Source organism: Mus pahari, chromosome 9 (genome assembly GCF_900095145.1).
Source record: "Mus pahari chromosome 9, PAHARI_EIJ_v1.1, whole genome shotgun sequence".
Classification (NCBI taxonomy): Eukaryota; Metazoa; Chordata; class Mammalia; order Rodentia; family Muridae; genus Mus; species Mus pahari.
The window spans coordinates 28394125-28413843 of NC_034598.1; the positions used below are offsets into that span (position 1 = coordinate 28394125).

The following is a 19719-nucleotide window of genomic DNA, read 5'->3' on the forward strand; positions in this document are numbered from 1 at the left end:
CTGTCCTGGAACTCACTCTGTAGACCAGGCTGGCCTCGAACTCAGAAATCCGCCTGCCTCTGCCTCCCGAGTGCTGGGATCAAAGGCATGCGCCACCACGCCCAGCTGCCTGGGGTGTGTGTGGAAGTCAGAGGATAGTTCTAAGAAGGACCCCTCCTTCCATCAAATGGGCTCCATAGGTCTACTCCACAGGTCAGCTATGTGGATCTTCTGAGCCCCTGTTTGGTGCATCCAGTATTGTGGTTATTTTTGAGAGGGACCAATGCCTAAGCTGGCCTCAGTGCCCCTGTGTAGTGAGTCTGGTACTGAACCCATAACCCTCCTACCTCTGCCTCCTGAGTGCTAGGATTCCAAGGCCAATGAAACTATACTTGGCCTGATGTTTAGGTTTCAAAATCAAAATCACCATAGCTGTTTTGTTTTTATAAATAGGGCTCTGAAGATGGCTTGAAAGAAAAAAATGAAATAATTGCCCGACTAGAAGAAAAGACCAATAAGATCACTACAGCCATGAGGCAGCTGGAACAAAGGTAGGGCTTCTCATGAGTCTCTTCCTTCTCGTTTCTCTCTCCCTCTGCCACCCGCCACCTCACCCAGGGCCTGTGCCTGCCAAGGCCAAGCCAGGCCTTGTCTTTGGTTTTGGTTGCTGCATGGAACCAAGTTGCTTCACTTAGGGCGATTCATTTGAAGTTGCCTTTTTGGAGATAATTTAAAGGCACAACATCTGTAGCTTCTTGTCATTTCGTCTGTGACATAAAACAAAGACTTGAAAAACTGAACTGGGGCTGTCTCAGAGGGACTGCCCCGAGGAGCTGTCCCATCCCTTGACCCTGGCTGTCCCCTCTCTGAAAGCAGCGTGCGCTAACAGGAAGCTGCTTCCCTAAGGCAGGATCTCATGTCAGTGGAACACTCTATCCTGGCCTTTCATTTTACTGTTGGAAAACCTTCTGTACCCATTGCCCTGTCATGTTGAGTCAACATGTGTCACCATTGCTTTCTTTGAACCTACTTAGGAAAAACATAACTACTGATGCTTTATGACACAAATATTCTTTTATTGACATCCTCTTTCTTCTTTTTTCTTCTTTCTTTTCGTTGTTTTCTTTATCCCCGCTTTTACATTTTGGACATCTTTATTACCGTTTCTTGTCTTTGATTTCTGTCCATTCCATTATGAAGTGACAACGACTTGTTAACTCAAACTAGGACAATTGCAGTGTCATTGGTGAAAAGTGCTAGCAGTGACCCTCAGGACCAGTACAAGCTGGTCAAAGACATCTCCTTCTGAAGCCCACTCCAAGAGCAGATCCCATACTCACATGTTAGAGGGAGAAGCATTTATGCTCTCTCATATGTCCAGGCTGCAGGGACCCTCCATGGCTGCCAGGGACCCTCCATGGCTGCTGTGAGACATGGCAGGTGCCCTGGCGGGCTCCTCACACGCACTCCTCAGCCTTGTGCACAAGGGCAGGTCTGAGTCCCACCTTCGAGGATGGCAAGACTTTTAGTTTTATCTTTTTAGCTACCTTTCGATGGAAGCTAGAAACCTTTGGTTTCAAGCTGTGTTGGCACAGATAAAAGATATACCCACACCCACTGGCATACTCTGCCTAATGGCCCCTGATTTTTAAGTTTTTAAAGCAGTTCTCAAGCCAGGCTGGCCATCGCCCTGGGCCTTAGCACCTCCGTTTTCTAATGCTCCCGCCCTCTTGTGATAGCACAACTGCAGGCCTACCTCACTTACTTTACTTCCTGTAACCTTAGAAGAGAGCCGAGTCCAGCCCTACCGCCTTAATCCTCTCGTTTCAATGTAGACCTAGAGTTAACTGACTCTCTCTCCTTTGTCGGAGGCTTTTATACTCGCAGTGTGTGTGGCCTTACTTAGGGTGTTGGAGGCAGATATGAAGATGCAAGAGTTCTCTTGTGACTTCCTGTGAAGAGTTAATGTCCCTTGAGTTCTGGGAAATATTTTCTTATAAAATATTGATGATAAACCTCAAATCTTGATGGCCAAGGGAGGCAAGGACTGTAGCTGGGCCTGGGGACAAACAGTGACTTAAATACGAACAGGGAAATGTGACATCATAAGCTATTCTTTAAGATTCAAGCAAAGAATAAAAATTGTATTGCTGGAGATGATGTGACAGTTAAGAGCACATGTTCTTACAGAGGACAGGACCTGGGTTCACTTCCCAGCACCCACGTGGTGTGGCTTCCAGTTCCAGTCCCATGAGATCTGACACCTGCTTCTGACCTCCGTGGGCACCAAGCATAGATGTGGTGCATAGACATACATGCAAGCAAAACATTCATAAATGTAAAATAAATATCTTAAAAAATTCTCTCTAGGGAATGCCAAGCACTAAATATTTTTGAATCTTAAAAATATACATAGATATACATACATATATATAGCTTTGCATAATTAAGCAACTGCACAGAGCTCTGATGGAAGACTCCATCCCTGAGAACTATAACTGTTGCTCTTGGCCTTGTAGTGCACTTGATTCCTGGCACACACATCTTAGCATCACATACGACAGGTGTGTTCTGCACTTACTCAAGCTCATGGCTTTGTAAAAGGCAGTATCCTACCTAGCCATTTTTGAGATGGAAATCACCCTCCAACAGTAAAAAAACTGTATTGCTTTGCATTAATTATGAACAAGAAATAAAGCAAATTTAAAGATAGTTTTCTGGGCATATTATATCTTATGTTGAAAAAAAAAAAAGCACAAAACAATTTCTAGACATTGTGTGGCTCTTTCACGTTTGAGTTTGTGAGTTCTTCCCCAAACTTTGTTTTCATTTAGAAATGTTTCTATTTCCCCGTTTTTCTTTTGTCTTCTTCACCCTTTTACACCCTAGTTCTAGCCTCAGTTTTACCCAAAGTTGATTTGAATTACACCAGATTGCAGCAAGCAGAGAAGGCGCGAAAGGAAGCAGAAGCTGAGGATGAGAAATATGCCCAGGAGTGTCTGAACCAATCCGACAGTCTGCAGAGACAGATCTCGCAGAAGGAGCAACAGCTGTGAGTGCTTGGCCGTGGGATCAAACTCTTGTACTAACACGGCCTCTGCTGGCCAGTACCAGTGCCTAAAGAAGGTGTGGGATGCTTGTGATGGCTCAGTATGAAAACGCAGATACCAGCAAGCCTGAGTGCAGTCTCCAGGCCCTATGCGGTGGATGGAGAGAAAATGACTCCTTAGGGTGTCCTCTGACTTACAAACTCCTGCGCACGTCTCAGTTCCTCACTCAGTGAGGCCCTGGGTTCAAACTCCAAACACACATACACACAAAGGGAGAGGAGGAGAGAGAGAGGTGGGTGAAGAGAGAGAGAAAATATAGTTGTAAGAATACTCTTTTGGAGATAATGTCTCATATACCCTAGGCGGGTCTACATAATTCCCTTCATAAGGGAGGGTGACTTTGAACCTTTGCTCTCCCTGCTTCCACCTCTGAATGCTGGGATTTCAGGTAAGTACCATCATGCCTGGCTTATGTAATGCTGGGAGTCAAACCCCAGAGTGTGTTTACACTACATAAGTACTCTATCCACTGAGCTGCATCCATTTTTAGTTACATGTAGTTGTGTATCGTAACTGCTGAGCCATCCCCTCCAGCCCTTCTTCTTTGAATAGCAGAGGCAGTGAGTGCATGGTCCCTGGGGAGGAGCACTGGTGACCCTTGTAGAGCAAGGACTGAAACCCTTTCAACTGTTCTGGGCTACAGTGTAACTCACTGGTAGATTATGTGCATCTTAGTACATGCAAAGCCCCAAGTTCAAAAAAATAAGGACAAAATAAGACTTTTCTTTGTATATGCACACATAGGCAATGCATGGTTTTACTCTGTACTTATTTAGTCGGTTAGCATGCATGTGGTGGCGTATGCATGTGGGTGTTACAGGCCTACTGGGGAGAGTCGGCTGTCTCCTTGCCATGCGGGACTGTGGGTCAAATTCAGGTTGTCAGATTTTTGGCAGAAGAGAGGTTTTGTACCCACGAAGTCAGGGTCTCAAAACAAAACGAACAAAAAGAGATCTGCCTGCCTCTGCCTTCCAAGAACTAGGATTAAAGGCGTGTGGCCTAAATTTGGGTCTTGGTTAATATAGGCAGAGTCAAAAGGACCAGAAATTAAAGGTCATTTTTGGCTAGATAGCAAGTTTCTGGCCAGTCTGAGATATAAGAGGTCCTGTCTCAAAAAATAAAAATAGTGATTGGAGAGCTGGCTCAGTGGCACAGTACTCCTCCTACAGAAGAAGATCAGTAGTGTCAGTCCATAGCACCGGATCAGGTGTCTCACCACCACTAGTCATTAAAACATAAGCTTTTAACCTGGGTACTGGTGGCGCATGCCTTTAATCCCAACACTTGGGAAGCAGAGGCAAGCAGATCTCTTCAATTAGAGGCCAGCCAGGACTACACAGAGAAACCCTGTCTTGAAAAAAACAAAAAAGGGGGGGGGCTAGAGAGATGGCTCAGAGGTTAAGAGCACTGACTGCTCTTCCCAACGGTCCTGAGTTCAATTCCCAGCAACCACATGGTGGCTCACAACCATCAGTATTGAAATCTGGCTCCCTCTTCTGGAGTGCCTGACGACAGCTATAATGTACTTATATATAATAAATAAATAAATCTTTAAAAAGAAAGGAAGGCAGGCAGGCAGATCTTTACAGAAATAATAAAAGAGCCAGGAATGGAAGCACACAGTTGTTCTGTTTTCCTTGAGTTTTTCCATGTTGCTGTGGCTGTCAGGGAACTAACTCTGTAGATCAGGCTGGCCTTGACTCAGAGATCCAGCTGTCTCTGCCTCCTGAGTGCTGAGGTTAAAGGCGTGCACCACCAGCATGGCCCTGCACACTTGAAACCCAGTGCTTAGGAGGTGGACACAGGAGAGCTAGGATTTGAAGGCTACACTTAATATACAGGGGATGCTATCACACACTGAGGTTCTATGTTTGCCATTCAAGGGTGCAGCTGGAAACGGACTTGAAGATTGAGAAGGAATGGAGGCAGACTTTGCAAGAAGATCTTCAAAAGGAAAAAGATGTCCTATCTCATCTTAGACACGAAAGCCAAAAAGTCATAAGTCTTAAAAAAGTAAATAGTGGTAAAACTTTAAATTTTGCATCTTGACAAGTTGCTGGAAGCAGGATTTCATACTATAGTCCAGACTATCTTTGAACTCACAGCAGGTCTGACTCTGTCTTAGGAGTGCTGGGACTAAGGCGTGAGCCAGTGCCCCACTTCTCTGTTTGCTTTTATAAATGATTTGGGGATGGAGGAGATGGCTGTCAATAAAGTGCATGTAGGACCTGTAGTCAGCTCTGGGGAAGGCATCCCTGGCACTGACCAGCCAGTCTAGCCTAATTTGTGAGCTCCTGGCCAGTGAAAGGCTGTGTCTCAAAGGAAGTGGTAGACAGTCTTAAGTACAACAACCAGAGTTATCTTCCAACCTCCACACAAAGACACATACATCTTTTAAAACAAGATACTTTATACAATTTACATGTACACGAATAAACAGGCTATAGTGATCCTCTTAGGAATATGAATAAGGAGGTTGTACTGAGTGGGCTGAGGCAGGAGAATCAGGAAGTTGAGGCTAGCCTAGTTAGAGTGACATCTAGGATTCCAGCTCATACACGGTGGTTCACAACCATCTCTAGCTCCAGCCGCAGGGTCTGATGCCCTCTTCTAGCTTCTGGGTGTCAAGCATGTATATGGAGACACACGCATGCGTTCAGGCAAGAACACTCACACATACACATCTTTTTTACAAAAGAGAAATGGAGGGAGGTGGAAAGTGTCTGAAAATTCCTTATCCGAGCTTGACAGAATACTTCTGTCATGCCACCACTTGGGACTTAGAAGAACAGTCAGAACAAAGCTCAAAGATATTTAGACTTTCCTAATTAATGATACATATGTCACTTGGAGGGTTTTTTCTTTTTTAAGTTCTGTTTTCTGTTTTCTATTGAAGGAGTTTCTTAACCTTCAAGATGAAAATGAGCAGTTGAAAAGAATTTATCAGGAACAAGAACAGGCTCTGCAAGAACTTGGCAGCAAACTCTGCGAGTAAATCCTCTCTTCCTTCAGCTAAGTGCTCACAAACGTGTGAAAGGCACACACATACCACAACAGCTGTGCAGAGGGCCACTGGAGTGTGGGGATAAAAACCAAGGCTAGATACTTTGAAGGGATTTCAGTAGTTCTGTGCATTCCAGTAGACACTGGCTCTGAAGGGTTCTAGAAAGTAAGAGCAAAAACTATTGCTTGAGTTCTTCATTGATAAAGACTCCAGAAACTTTGTCAGGACAACAAAAGCTGAATTTTGAAAATGTCCAGGCTATCAGACTATTATTGACAGAGCAGGTTTGTTGGGAAGTAAAAGTAGTTTTTATCCTGCAGGTCAGTGTGATTCTGTAGTAGAATGCTATTCGGATCCATAGTGAAAAGGAAGCCAGGAAAGGTTGTTATCTCAGCACCTGGAAGGGAAATAGGAAGGTCCGGAATTCAAGCCATCCTCAGTTACACAAAGAATCAGGGCCAACCTTGAGAGCATGCCTTTTAAAAAAAAAAAAAAAAATGAGGCTGGAGAGATGGCTCAGCAGTTATGAGCAGTGGCTGACTGCTCTTCCAAAGATCCTGAGTTCAATTCCCAGCAACCACATGGTGACTCACAACTATGTATGAGATCTGGTGCCCTCTTTTGGCATGCCAGTGTTATGTCAGGTAGATCACTCATATACATAAAAGAAACAAACAAGAATGGACTTGCTGCTCTTGCCAGGACCCAGGTTAAATCTCTAGCACCTACATGGTAGCTCACAACCACCTACGACTCCAGGTGTAGGCAATCTAGTGGCTTCTTTTTGACCTTTAGACATAATGCATGCATATGGTACACATGCATACATGCAGGCAAAACATTCACACACATAAATACATCTTTTAATAAAATGAGTAGAGGTGGGAAATATCTAAGAAACCATTTCAATTTTTTTTTTTTTTTTTTTTTTTAGTTTTTCGAGACAGGGTTTCTCTGTATAGCCCTGGCTGTCCTGGAACTCACTTGGTAGACCAGGCTGGCCTCGAACTCAGAAATACGCCTGCCTCTGCCTCCCAAGTGCTGGGATTAAAGGCCTGCGCCACCAGGCCCGGCTCTCAATTTTGTTTTTTTGAGACAGGGTTTCTCTGTGTAGCCCTGGCTGTCCTGGAACTCACTTTGTAGAACAGGCTGACCTCGAACTTAGAAATTCACCTGCCTCTGCCTCCCAAGTGCTAGGATTAAAGGCATGCATCACTACGCCTGGCCCATTTCAATTTTTTATTTTGGGATTGTGTTCCCCCTGTCTTTACACCTCCTCCTTCTGAGGAATGATACTGTATATTGTCTATAGGTATATTGTAACCATTTAGTATTGTGTGACAAATGTTCAGTAACAGCTAGTAGCCTCAAGCCTTCAGGATCCACTGCTGAGCCAGAACCCTTGCAGATGAGAGCCACTGGAAATGCAAGCTGGTTGGGTGTCACAGGCCTTATCTGGAGCCTCACTTGAGGCCAGCCTGGGCTATGGAATTTCAGTGGTGTTTCAAAAACAAAAAAAATTAACATTTATACAAGTAGCCAAGAATGACCTTGAACTTCTTTTGATCTTCTTTCTGTATACTTTCCCAAGAACTAGGATTACAGATGTAGACTACCACACCTGGGTTTATATGGGAATCTAATAGAGGGATTTGTACAGCACTTACATACACAGAAGTTACTGAAACAATCAGTTGTAGATAGTGAGACTATTTCAACAAAAACCAAAATTAAGTTATAGAAATCTCAAACACTGATTTTTGTTTTAGAACATTTAGAAAACAAAATATCCCCTTAGAGAGTATTAGGATCTAAAATTAAATGCAATGAAAACGTGATCTGTAAAATATTAGGTGTTCTGTATTTACAAGCATACTAACATTTGGACCCATTTGTAATGTTTTTAGATCGAAACTTAAAATAGACGATATAAAAGAAGCCAACAAAGCGCTCCAGGTGAGTAATCAGGTTTGTGAGTACAACTGCAAGCTTTTTAAAGTTGGCAACCCTGGACTGTTTGGAAACGGGGATGTCGGAGGGGGGTGGGGGGTGGGGGTGGGGGTGGTTTGGTCTTAGCATCAGACATTTAAAGGCTGGCAGCTCTGTAGGGGAGTGGGTGGGGCAGTCACTCTTCTATCCCATTACTGTCTCCATCCTTACTAAAGGAAATGTTAGTACCTGTTAGAGGATGTATAATGATCCTGGTGAAACATGACACTATAATGCTACTTGAGTAGTAACATGTCCTTCTAGAAAAGGCTTCTGATGCATACAATGCTGCTTTAACAATGTGTTACTCTGTGTGCCTGAGAGAATCCTATGACCTGTGAATCGGTGATGGCTTTCTACTTCTAATCACCTCTCCAGCACCAACCCCCACTCCGTTTCTCTGTGTAGTCCTGGCTATCTCGGAACTGTGTGTAGAACAGGCTGGCCTTGAACTTACACAGATCTGTCTGCCTCTGTCTCCCAAAGGTGTGCACTACCATGCCCAACTCCATTTAACTTTTTAATCAAAATGTTACGTGGAGCTGTGGTGCACTAGAGAGAGGCAGGTGGATCTCTGTGAATTTGAAGCTAACCTGGTCTGGTCTACAGAGCAAATTCCAGGCTACACAGAGAAACCCTGTTTTGAAAAACAAAAGGAACAAAAAAAGTCATCCAAAAAGTCCTGGAACCTAGGTTATGTTATTGCTGTAATACCAGTACTCCGAACTAGGTAAAAAAAAAAAAATAGTCTATAGAGACCAGAAGAAGGGGTTAGATTTGGAACTGGGGTTACAGATTATGGCCATGTAGATGCTGGGAATTGAACTTGGGTCCTCTGGAAGAACAGAAGCACTCTTAATGGCTGAGCCACTGCCCTAGACCCCTCCATTCTGAAAAGATTCCAAACAAAGAGTGTTTGCTGCCCTTGCCTTTAGCCTGCTGTATAAAAGCAGAGTTGCTCCCAGTTCTTATAGCTGTTTCCTCTGGCATCTAGCTCTGTACCCAAAGCAACATGTGATTTATACCACTTTCCCCTTTTGTAGTGCAGGGAATGGAACTGAACAGGTCTGGCACATGCTAGGTAAACACTGTACTACTGAGCCACACTGTAACATGTTTTCTCACCTTCCATGGATGTGGTGGGACCTGTTTACTCACCCCAACTCATCTCTTCCTTACATGCCCTCAATAAACTCTTGTCTAGTCAGGGTCTCACTGTAACTCTGGCTGATCCTCCTGCCTCTTGAGCCGTGGAATTAAAGATATATGCCATCACACACCTGGCCTGAACTTTTCTCTTTTCTTTTCCTTTTTTCCTTCCCTCCTTCCTTTCTTTCATGTGGGTACACTGTAGCTGTCTTCAGACACTCCAGAAGAGGGACTCAGATTTCAATACAGATGGCTGTGAGCCACCATGTGGTTGCTGGGATTTGAACTCAGGACCTTCAAAAGAACAGTCAGTGCTCTTACCAGCTCTTACCAGTTACCAGTGCTCTCCAGCCCCTATTATTTTCTGAGGCAGGGTTTCACTGCAGAGCCCTGCACCCAGAGACCAAGAGGTGCCACAGCCTTCCAGGCACACCCATCCTCATCATTTCTCCAGAAGCCAACTGCCTGTCAGCTATTTCCCGGTGTTTTACTCAGGACCAGAATGTTATCATTCGCTGACAATACAGTACATTATCAACTGTCCCCTGAAGAAGCTCGGTCGTTCATTATTTTGTCTTCAACTCAGGCCCCCTGCCCCCCTGCCCACATCTGGACACGCTTCTGTCCAGGCATGTCCTGAGTTTCTGACCTAACTCTTGAGAGCTACTGCCTGAGCCTTGTGCCTTCTTTCCTGTTACTCCTTCATTTTGAACATAAGGGATCCCCTAAGAAATGGTGACAATGAGTCACAGGAACTGTGCACAGAGAATGCCTTTCTGTTTCCATACTTCTGAAGTAAGAGCAGGTGTTACTGATTTGAACATTAACATTCATCTTTCCATATTAGGGACTGGTCTGGCTAAAAGACAAAGATGCAACCCACTGTAAGCTTTGTGAGAAGGAATTTTCACTCTCCAAAAGAAAGGTAAGAGAAGTGAAAATGACTCCAAATGTTGTGGCAACAAAAATGGCTTCTAATTTGGTTTTATTTTCCCCTGATTTTTCCATTTAATAGCACCACTGTAGAAACTGCGGGGAAATTTTCTGTAATGCCTGCTCTGACAATGAGCTGCCTTTGCCTTCTTCACCAAAGCCAGTGCGAGTCTGTGATTCCTGCCATGCAGTGCTCATTCAGAGATGTTCCTCTAACATGCCATGACTTGGGACTCCATTATGCACAGATGCACCTACAGCGAGGAGGGCTGTGTGTACTGCGGTGCCCAGTCAGTACTGTACCTCGCCTCCAGCTCACACACAGGTTTCTAAGTTATATGGTTAGCATTCTGTCCCTGTACTTAATCAGATTTTAAGATAGCATGTTTTTATCACTACTTCAACAATCAAGTAACCTTTAACAAAAGGTCAGATAGCAGAGCTAATGCACATTTGCCTTACCTTATAGAGGCCTTCTTGAGGAAAAGGCCACAGCTTATTTGCTTCTGAACTGTCAAGTTGGCACTTGAAGGTGCCTGTATATCTCTTAATGCACTTTAAAAGGCGTCACAATTCTCAGAGAAAAACTGGAAATGCATTCAACTTTATGTTACATGCCAATTTAACGGTTTTTAAAATGGTGGCCCATGCCTTTAATCCCAGCACTTAGGATGCAGAGGCAGGTGGATCTCTGAGTTCAGTAAGGCCAACCTGGTACAAAGAGTAAGTTCCAGCCAGGACAGCCAGAGTGTCCAGGAAGACAGACTCAAACAAAGTTGTTTACTTTTTCCCATGAACCTTCTTGCCTAAGCTCTGAAGTGCTGGGATATAGGTGTGTGCTTCTATCCCAGGGCTGTGTATTCTTCATTGTCTGCTAAGATGCTGATTCAGTTGTATTTATTTGCTTGTTCTTCTCTCTTCTCTCCAATGGAAAAGACCAATGATTTAATCCCACCCATCCTTTCCTTTTTACTTGCCCACATTTTTCATATAGTAGATTAAAGGACCAGTGATCTGGCCTCTAGCTTTTCCTTCACTTATAACCATCATCCCTATCACAAATGCTAATTTTTGTAAAGGGTTAGATTCCAAAGGAGAAAACATTCCTACCCAGGGAACAAGGGGACCGAAAGAGACCACAGGCCTTTAAAGATTGGTTCTAAGTATTAAAATTAAGAGCACTGCTATGAAAGAATTAAGTTTCTTCACCCTCAGTTCTCTTAAGAATAACTTCTAGGAAGCATTACACTGGCATATTTATGCTTTCCCACAATAGAATTTCACCCTATATGTGTATCAAGTACTGTAGATAGTAGCTCCTTATTTTTTCAAGCGGGGAGTGGGGGGTGGGTGGGCACAGAACATGACCATTTAGGATCTTTAATATATTAATTTCCAGCCTTGTACTTTTGTCTATAAAGCCTTTCAAAACTCTAGTGATTTTACATTCCCAAGAACACTGCTCAGTGACTGAGTATTTTTCTGATCCCCTTTTCTGCAGTATCTTTTCGTTTGCTACATCTCAGTACGTTTTTATAAATTGCCAAAATTACAAAACCAGTATTTACCAGCTTCTGTGGTCAACTTAAATTCATTCTGACAGATTTCTAGATGTTTCTTCTTTTGGAGACAGGGAAACCCCAAGTCGGCCTCTAACCTGGTGTGCAGCAGGGGAAGACCTTGACCGGCCTCTCTGACTTCACACCTCCCTTACAGCTGTCTAGTGTTTGTATGTGGTGCTGGGGATGGAACCCCTGACATTTGGTATATATTGGCCAGGTACTCTACCAGCTCATTACTCCCCCAACCCCAGATGCCATTCGTTAAACATGGACAGAAGTGGCCTCGTGACAGAATTAAGATGGCAAGGCAGGACAGGAGGGCTGCCACAAGCTTCAAGAGCAGCTTGCTTGGTCCATCCCTATATATCACCATATATATATATATATATAGAGAGAGAGAGAAAACCTGGCACGAAAAAATTTAGAAAAAAAAAAAAAGAATTATATTCTTTAACTGCTTTGTACTGATGGGGATTACTAACATTTTACTTTCTTCTTCTCTTTTTTTGAGCATAAATGAAAAAACTTCAAATACTTCTTTTTATTACCACTCAAAATTTGTGTCATAAACATGGGCCTTTTCTGGAGCAGCACTAACTCACTCCCCGCTGTGTTTGGGATAAGAATATAGCTGAGTGGTATAGAATGTTTGCTTATTGTGGCTGTTAAGGGCCTGGATTCTCTATTCACAGCACTACCATCAAAAAACATAAAACCACCCAACTTTAACTTTAGCATATCTATCCTATTTATTACAAAACATTCACAGTTCTTATTTTGCAGAAAACTTGTCATTCCCTTACTTACCTAGCCAGTACTACCACAAAGATGTGATCATGGTGCCAAGGAATTGCAAATGTAATTCTGATCTGTAATGTTTTTAAAATAAATGTGAATTTTATAAATCGAAGATCTAAGAAATTAACAATTACTTATATTGCTTTAAAAGATTTGTTTTTATCTGTTATGTGTGAATGTATGCCATGTGTGTGCAGGTGACCAAGGAGGCCAGAAAAAGGTATTGGATTCATTGAAACTGGAGTTACAGCAAGCTTGATCACCTGATGTGGGTGCTGGGAACCAAAGGCTCTGAATGAACAGCGAGTACTATTTTTTTTTTTTTTAATATTTTTAAAGACTTATTTATTGGGCAACAGATCCCATTACAGATGGCTGAGCTACCGTGTGGCTGCTGGGATTTGAACTCAGGACCTCTGGAGAGCAGTCAGTGCTCCTAACTGCTGAGCCATCTCTCCAGCCCCAGCAGCAAGTACTCTTAACCACTCTACTTAAGTACTTTAGCCACTTGCTTTGAGATTTTAAGAAGGTAACACTTGAAGTGCTTTTGACTTCTATGCGAGGTATGCAAACTAGCTCATCAGTGTATAGGCACCAAGTTAAACCCATAAGACAGAAACTCACAGTTTCAGGCCAACAGGCTCCAAGTAACATGCTGTGGCAACTCTCTCTTCTAAGCAAGGGGAAAAAAAGTCACTCCTTTGCAGTTACTTGATCAGAAACCTCAATTTGGCATCCAACAGTATATTGCCTTTGCCTCCCAAATGCTGGGATTAAAGGTATGGTGATACTCTATACCAATAACCAACACAATGCATTCTAGGACAGACAACATTCCCATGTTGACATTTATTACATTAATAACATGTCTAGCAAAAAACAAGTAACAAGTTCAATAACTGAGTTCACACTGACAGGTTCATTTTGATCCATTAGCCAATTTGGGGAAAAGTCTTATTGATCAAAGTAATAAAAGATTAGTAGAAAGCACGTTTTCCTTCTACACAGGGCACTTAACTACTCAAAGTCAGTTTCAGATGCAAAACCAGCTACAGCATTGTTTTATAGTCTCCTAAATGTAGTCATTCACACCATTAAAGCCCCCCGTTTTCTTGGGCGAGGAACTGAAAATACAAGTAAGCATATACCCATCATAGTAAATACCCATGTATTTACAGAGTTTTTCTGTCATTATTGAGAAATTCAAACTACTCCAACAAACTCAAGTTTTGGGAACCATTTCTGGTATCTTAGTCAAGTGCTATGAGGGTTTTATACCCCTACCCCTGTTCGTAATACAATTTATGAATATTTGGAATCCAGATACCTCTTGAATTATTCAGAGCTATGCTTGATAAGAGACTGAAAAGAGGATACAAAATTAGCTTAACTTATGCTCCTGAAACCACCTGAACATATCTTTAGGCTTTTTATTTACAGTATGTCCAGGGGTGCGAGTTAGTGCTATCGCAGGTGCCTACGTAGGACTTGCTGTCTTGCCCTCTAACACTGCACTATGTTAACAGTAAAATATTACATCATCCCAAATCGTATGAAGTCAGCACATCTTTAGGAGTACCTATATATAAAAAGTAGCAACATCAGTGGTTTGAATATAAAAATTTATTTAAGTCAAAGTATGCAACAAATAAAACCTACAGAAAACAGATTTTCCCATCAGTCTGTTGCTTTTCCAAATAATATCTTAAAAACACATTCCTTCAGTCATTATAAAGTTCTTGAAATACAAAAGAAATGAAATCTGTAAGAAAGTCTAGTAGAGCAGGTATGTTAGGACGTGTTCGTTGGAGTGGTGTTATCAGTACATCCCACGCCATCCACCTCCACTCATTCCACCTTGCCCATAGTAACCTCCACTGCCTCCACCACCACGACCTGAAGAAGACAGTAAGAACCGTCCATCAAGAGACATCCATATCTTTAAATGAAGGACACTATCACGATACAGAAACAACTACTTACCATAGCCTCCCAAGCCATCAGGAGCACCGTAGCCTCCACTGTAGCTGTTCCCCATTCCCATTCTCCCAACAGATCCGTATCCTCCTTGATTATCTGCACATAAAGAAGCCGCCACAGAGATGACTGCCTTACAGAGTAGCCAACACTTGCTCATTCTACAACACGTATAAACCTAGGTTTTGGAAGGATATGCTGAAGCATCAAGAAGAATTGTGAGTTTTGGGCCAGCCTGTGTTACAGTGAGGTGCTACCCATCACAAATACAAAACTATACATACCCATTCCATCTCTGCCATAGCCTCCTATTCCAGAACCTCCCATTCCAGAGCCACCTCCAGGGGTAGAATTCAAGAAGAGTTCAATGTATCGATGTTCTTTTTTTTTTAAAAAAAAAAAAAGAGGAAGAGTGGAAAAGGTAAGAGGAGTAGAGAAAGGGATGCTGGATCAAAGGTATTAAAGGTCAGTTAATTTATTTAAATAGGCTTATCCATAAATATAGAACTATTTCAAACAGCCACTAAAGCTTAAGCATTATTAGTAGGTCAAATGATTTTAAACCCTAGGGTCTACTACAGGCACTTTAACAGTACTTTATAAACTGTACACACCTATAAAACAAGCATACCAAAGATACCACTTACGCATGTTGTTTTTATCTTTAGACATAGCAGCCACTGCATCTTCATGTGTCACAAACTCTACATCTGCCTCGCCTGTTGCTCTGCCATCGGCTCCAATATCAATATGAACACGTATTGGATTGAGTGGTGAGAAGAACTAAACAGAAAATTCATTTTTAAATTCCAGTTATTTAAAGTTAGCATATACCTTAATTTTTTTTTTCCTAGTCCACTAAAGTAAACTACTGATGAGTCTAAAAGCTGCAGTTTTGTGGAGGTAGGTTAGTCATCCTTTGCTATGAAAGTGGTCAACTTAACTCAAACAGGGAAGGAGTACATATTTTAAAATGCCAAAAGCACTGCTGCTTTAAACTAAGGTAATACTACATTTTAAGTGAAAACTGTTCACCTGTGGGATCTACTTTAGATACAGTGTGCTTTATCAGGAGTATCTGAGTTTGGGAATGCTTCAGACCCTATTACTAAAAGCAAGCTCCTTCCCAACTGATAATAAATGCATTATTTTTAATGCATTTTTTAACCTGCTTAAAATTCTCATTAGGTCAGCATATAATGGGTACAAAACAACTATGTGCACATTAGGCAAATAATCAATCACTAAGTGACAACCCTAGCCTGAACCTCAACAAATAAAAAAGATGAGTCAGCTGGGCATGGTGGCTGCCTGTAATTCCAACATGCTCAAAGCCAAGTTAGCATTTGCAAATTCTAGCCCAGTTTGGCCTCTCCACCACAAGTAATTACTACTAGCAAAAAATAATAATACCCACTATAAAAGCACAATTACTCACATTAGCAATATCATTTTCAGTCGCACGAAAAGGCAGCCCTCTCATGTGCACAAAATGACCACCATGGAAACCTGAACTTGCATCACCAGCTCCACCATAGCCATGTCCTCCCATGCCTAGATATAAACCATTGTGGGTTTACATAAGTATATCCATATAAATCTCCAAAGCAGTGCATTGACACAAGTTTCCATTAACCTATCAAAGTTGCCTTACTACTACTGGAACTTTACAAAGGGAACAGTAAGATTGACTTCAGCAAGACAGTGTTCTGTTTACCTCTTCCATCTCGCATCCTTTCATCAAAGCCATCGTTTCCATAGCCATAATTATTATAGCCACCATAGTCATCAAAACCTCCATAGCCTGTGTAAAATGGAAGGAAAAAGAAATACAATTCTGAGCCATTGTTTTGTAAAGTAGCTTACAAAATCATTTTGTAGTCAACTGTCTTAGCTTCTTCATTGTTTGCAGATGACTGCATGAGAAAAGTTAACACTTGATGGAAATTTACAGAGGATAAATTCAAACAACATGAAAACCAAGTCTCATCTTTATGCCAGGAAGAAACATGCCAATCATCTTTATTTTTACTTCTACATTGTTCTGTAGGTGTCAATATATGCATCAATCAAGTTCCACCAGATGGTCATGGACATCCCGTAACTTCACGACCAGGTTTTGAAACCTCATAGATACTGGAATTACTGCCATTTCTGTATTTCTTGACAAAGTGTCAGGAACATCAAGAAAATGACAACAGAGCCTTTGTTCATTAGACACACATACCACCATCATATCCATCACCTCCTCGTCGCATTCTGTCATACATACTTCCACGCCCAGCTCCATAATAACCCCCTCTTCCTCCTATTGGTCTATCATATGGTCCTGGTCGCTGTCCCAGCAATCTTCTTGGTGGGTCATAAAATCCTTTGATTTCACTCCTGCTACTCCTGAAGATCTCAATATACCTATTTAAAAATGTTTTAAGGTACAGGTTTCAGCATAGATGTATTAGAGAGAAAAATCAGATACTGGGCAAAATACAGTAAGTTTGTCTATATTTAAGTACATATCCCAATTTAAGTTGCCTAAATAAACCATAAGGTTAACATTTTTTTTACACCTACAAACTTAAATATTTAAGTTTTACATAAACAAATCAGTCATTTGAAAACACTGAATTAGGAATATATTTTTAGCTTGTTTCCTTTAGTACAAGATAGGTATGTAAAAAAACAAAACAAAACAAAAAACCAAACAGGTGATTATACAAAAACAAATTTAACAACATCCTACAAAGAAATGGAAACAATCTAATTTTAATTTAAACTATAAGCATTAATTCCCCACCCAAATCTGTAGTTTCCATGTTAAATTAGGTAATTATCAATTCTTTAAAACTACCCCAGAAAAATGTTATGCTTACCCACCCCATTTAAGCAATAGCGACCCACAACCCCCAAAAATAAAAATGTAACGCCATCCCAAACTCTCCATCCCCACCTGTGCCCTATTCTTTCCTTGTGTTTCCCCAGAGCATTTTCTGCTATCTCCTTTGAAGCAAACTGCACGAAGGCCTCCCCTGTGCTTCTCCCCTGGTAGTCCATCGTCAATGTTATCCCATTTGGCACGATTTCCAACCCTTTAACCCAAGGACAAATACCCCATCAAGGGGAACAGTGTTAAAGGCTGAAACATTCCCATCTGAATCAAATATTTAAAACAAATCTAAACAAAACAAAACAAAAAGGCTTAGTTTCCCATCACCCCATAATACAAGTGGAATATTTTTCAAATATCATTGGATTAAATATTTTCTGTGACCAGTGTCTTAAAATTATACTTATAAAGCCCACTACGTGAAAACTACAAATCATTAACTGTGCTCCCAATGGTAACTCACAGCCCATGTTATCAGTTACTCTCAGTTAACTATACTGTACATCAATGTTCACAGAGCCTACACATTCTCTACTCAGTAGTAACTGGAGCACATTTCCCATTTTACTATATAACCCAGATTATCACAAAACTAAGTTCTAAAATCAAATGGGTCTTATAAATTAAAAAAAAAAAAAAAACCAAAAAACAAAACAGTAACAGCTAATATACACACAATTAAATACTACTAAACTTTGACTAGTACTAGAGGTACCTTGAAAGAACTGAACTATTTCCTCTTTGCTGCAACCAAATGGCAGTCCACGAAGTCGCACAGTCCCATCGCTAGCGTCATTTGGACCATTATGTTTCATAACCCAATCCATTTCAATACTGCTTGATTTAAATGCTATGAAAATAAACAAGCACAGAAAGCAGTCAGTCACAACACTCTTACCAAGACAAGTGTCACACAGCTCAAACTGCATGCAAAAGTTAAAGTGACTCCTAGGACAGTCGGCAACAGTGTTCTAGTACCATGCTTCTCTGAGGGGTAGGAAAAGGCAGTGAAATCCACCCAACAGATCTAGTAAGGCTTGTAGGAGTCTCCCACCAGGATAACATCTGCTGTACCACACTCTACCCTTTTCCTCATTCCACACTAATTGTTTTACTAATGTCGACCTAAAGACCCACAAGCTTTGTTTTGCAGACAGGGTGTTACTATATACCCAGATGTTTCTGTTTTAAAACAAGGATATTTGCCTTTAATCCCAGCACTCGGGAGGCAGAGGCATTTCTCTGGGAGATTGAATCTTGTCTACAAATTCCAGGATAGCCAGGGCTGTTCTCTGTCTCAAAAAACAGACATCAACAAAACAAGAATACAAAATGAAAAATCCCAGGGTCTCAGTAGCCCACGGTAGCCTTGACCAGCGGTCCTGCCTCAGCTACAGACGAAGATTTCCTGAGACACCTGCCCAACTGCCAATGTTTAATAACTCAAAGGTGTATATAGTAGTTGTCTATTCTTATTTGAGGTTTGAGCATAAAAACAAAAACTACCGTAGCCAGGTGGAGCTCTATGACCAGGACAGGACTCATAGATGGGATTATATGTGCTTCCAACAGCTTAGGATAGACCTTTCCTCCCAATGAGATGACTATAATTCATCACAAAAAAAAGCAAAAGACCTGGTCTCTATTCCCAGCACCTACACAATGGCTTAGAACTTTGTATAGCCTCAATTCCCATGGATACAACACTCTGGGTTTTCTACCCATGTGGCGTACATAACATACAACAAGGAAAACATTCATAAAATTAAAATAAGTAGGAGGAGGGGAGTATTTCAGCAGCAAACGCAAGAGAGAGCTCTTTTGTGTGTCTAAAATTTAACACACCACTTTTGCCAAGTAACACGCTTATGAAAACAAGAACTCTGAAAAACACTACACTGATAATAACTTTCATTTAACAGTCTTTTATTACAGTCAGTTAATCTGGTGTATGTGCTCATACCTCAGTGCAATGTGCAAGTCAGGAAAATTTTTGTTCAATTAACTGATTAATAATTGACTTCAATTAACAAAATTTTACTGAGCAAAACCCGATTTGGACAACAAATTATCTCACAGGGTGGCTTTCCATTCAAGTAAATAAAGGAAGGAAGCAGCCTTGCTCTAATACACCTTTTAGCTCAAGTCTAGAATCCTACTAAACCCTGAAGAAGGGCAGTCTGCTCTGATTCCTTCAGTTTCCAGAGGTTATATACCAGGTCACTATTTACAATACTCCAACCTTTTTTTTTAAGGTTTTTCGAGACAGGGTTTCTCTGTGTAGCCCTGGCTGTCCTGGAGCTCACTCTGTAGACCAGGCTGGCCTCGAACTCA

The 19719-nt window shown here is 41.6% G+C and overlaps 2 protein-coding genes across 9 annotated transcripts in view; one reads left to right on the forward strand and one right to left on the reverse strand.

Moving 5' to 3' along the window:
- Rufy2 (RUN and FYVE domain containing 2) overlaps positions 1 to 14886 on the forward strand; it is a 35548-nt gene extending 20662 nt beyond the window's left edge. For 2 of the 4 annotated variants that reach the window (XM_021205864.2, XM_029542672.1), the window contains exons 12-18: positions 433 to 530; positions 2912 to 3031; positions 4973 to 5102; positions 5986 to 6080; positions 8001 to 8049; positions 10079 to 10156; positions 10247 to 14886. In XM_021205864.2, the coding sequence (XP_021061523.1) occupies positions 433 to 530; positions 2912 to 3031; positions 4973 to 5102; positions 5986 to 6080; positions 8001 to 8049; positions 10079 to 10156; positions 10247 to 10390 (714 nt within the window). In that variant the 3' untranslated portion in view covers positions 10391 to 14886. Of the gene's footprint in view, positions 1 to 432; positions 531 to 1179; positions 3032 to 4972; positions 5103 to 5985; positions 6081 to 8000; positions 8050 to 10078; positions 10157 to 10246 lie in introns of those variants that run through there. The other 2 variants (XM_029542673.1, XM_029542674.1) reach the window with 2 other exon arrangements.
- Hnrnph3 (heterogeneous nuclear ribonucleoprotein H3) overlaps positions 13344 to 19719 on the reverse strand; it is a 9006-nt gene continuing 2630 nt past the window's right edge. For 2 of the 5 annotated variants that reach the window (XM_021204948.1, XM_021204947.2), the window contains exons 2-10: positions 18101 to 18235; positions 17449 to 17587; positions 16729 to 16913; positions 16219 to 16305; positions 15940 to 16055; positions 15149 to 15284; positions 14786 to 14881; positions 14508 to 14600; positions 14129 to 14420 (exon numbers count right to left, since the gene is read on the reverse strand). In XM_021204948.1, coding sequence (XP_021060607.1) covers positions 14344 to 14420; positions 14508 to 14600; positions 14786 to 14881; positions 15149 to 15284; positions 15940 to 16055; positions 16219 to 16305; positions 16729 to 16913; positions 17449 to 17587; positions 18101 to 18212 — 1041 coding nt within the window. In that variant the 5' untranslated portion in view covers positions 18213 to 18235 and the 3' untranslated portion in view covers positions 14129 to 14343. Of the gene's footprint in view, positions 14421 to 14507; positions 14601 to 14785; positions 14882 to 15148; positions 15285 to 15939; positions 16056 to 16218; positions 16306 to 16728; positions 16914 to 17448; positions 17588 to 18100; positions 18236 to 19719 lie in introns of those variants that run through there. The other 3 variants (XM_021204949.2, XM_021204952.2, XM_021204953.2) reach the window with 3 other exon arrangements.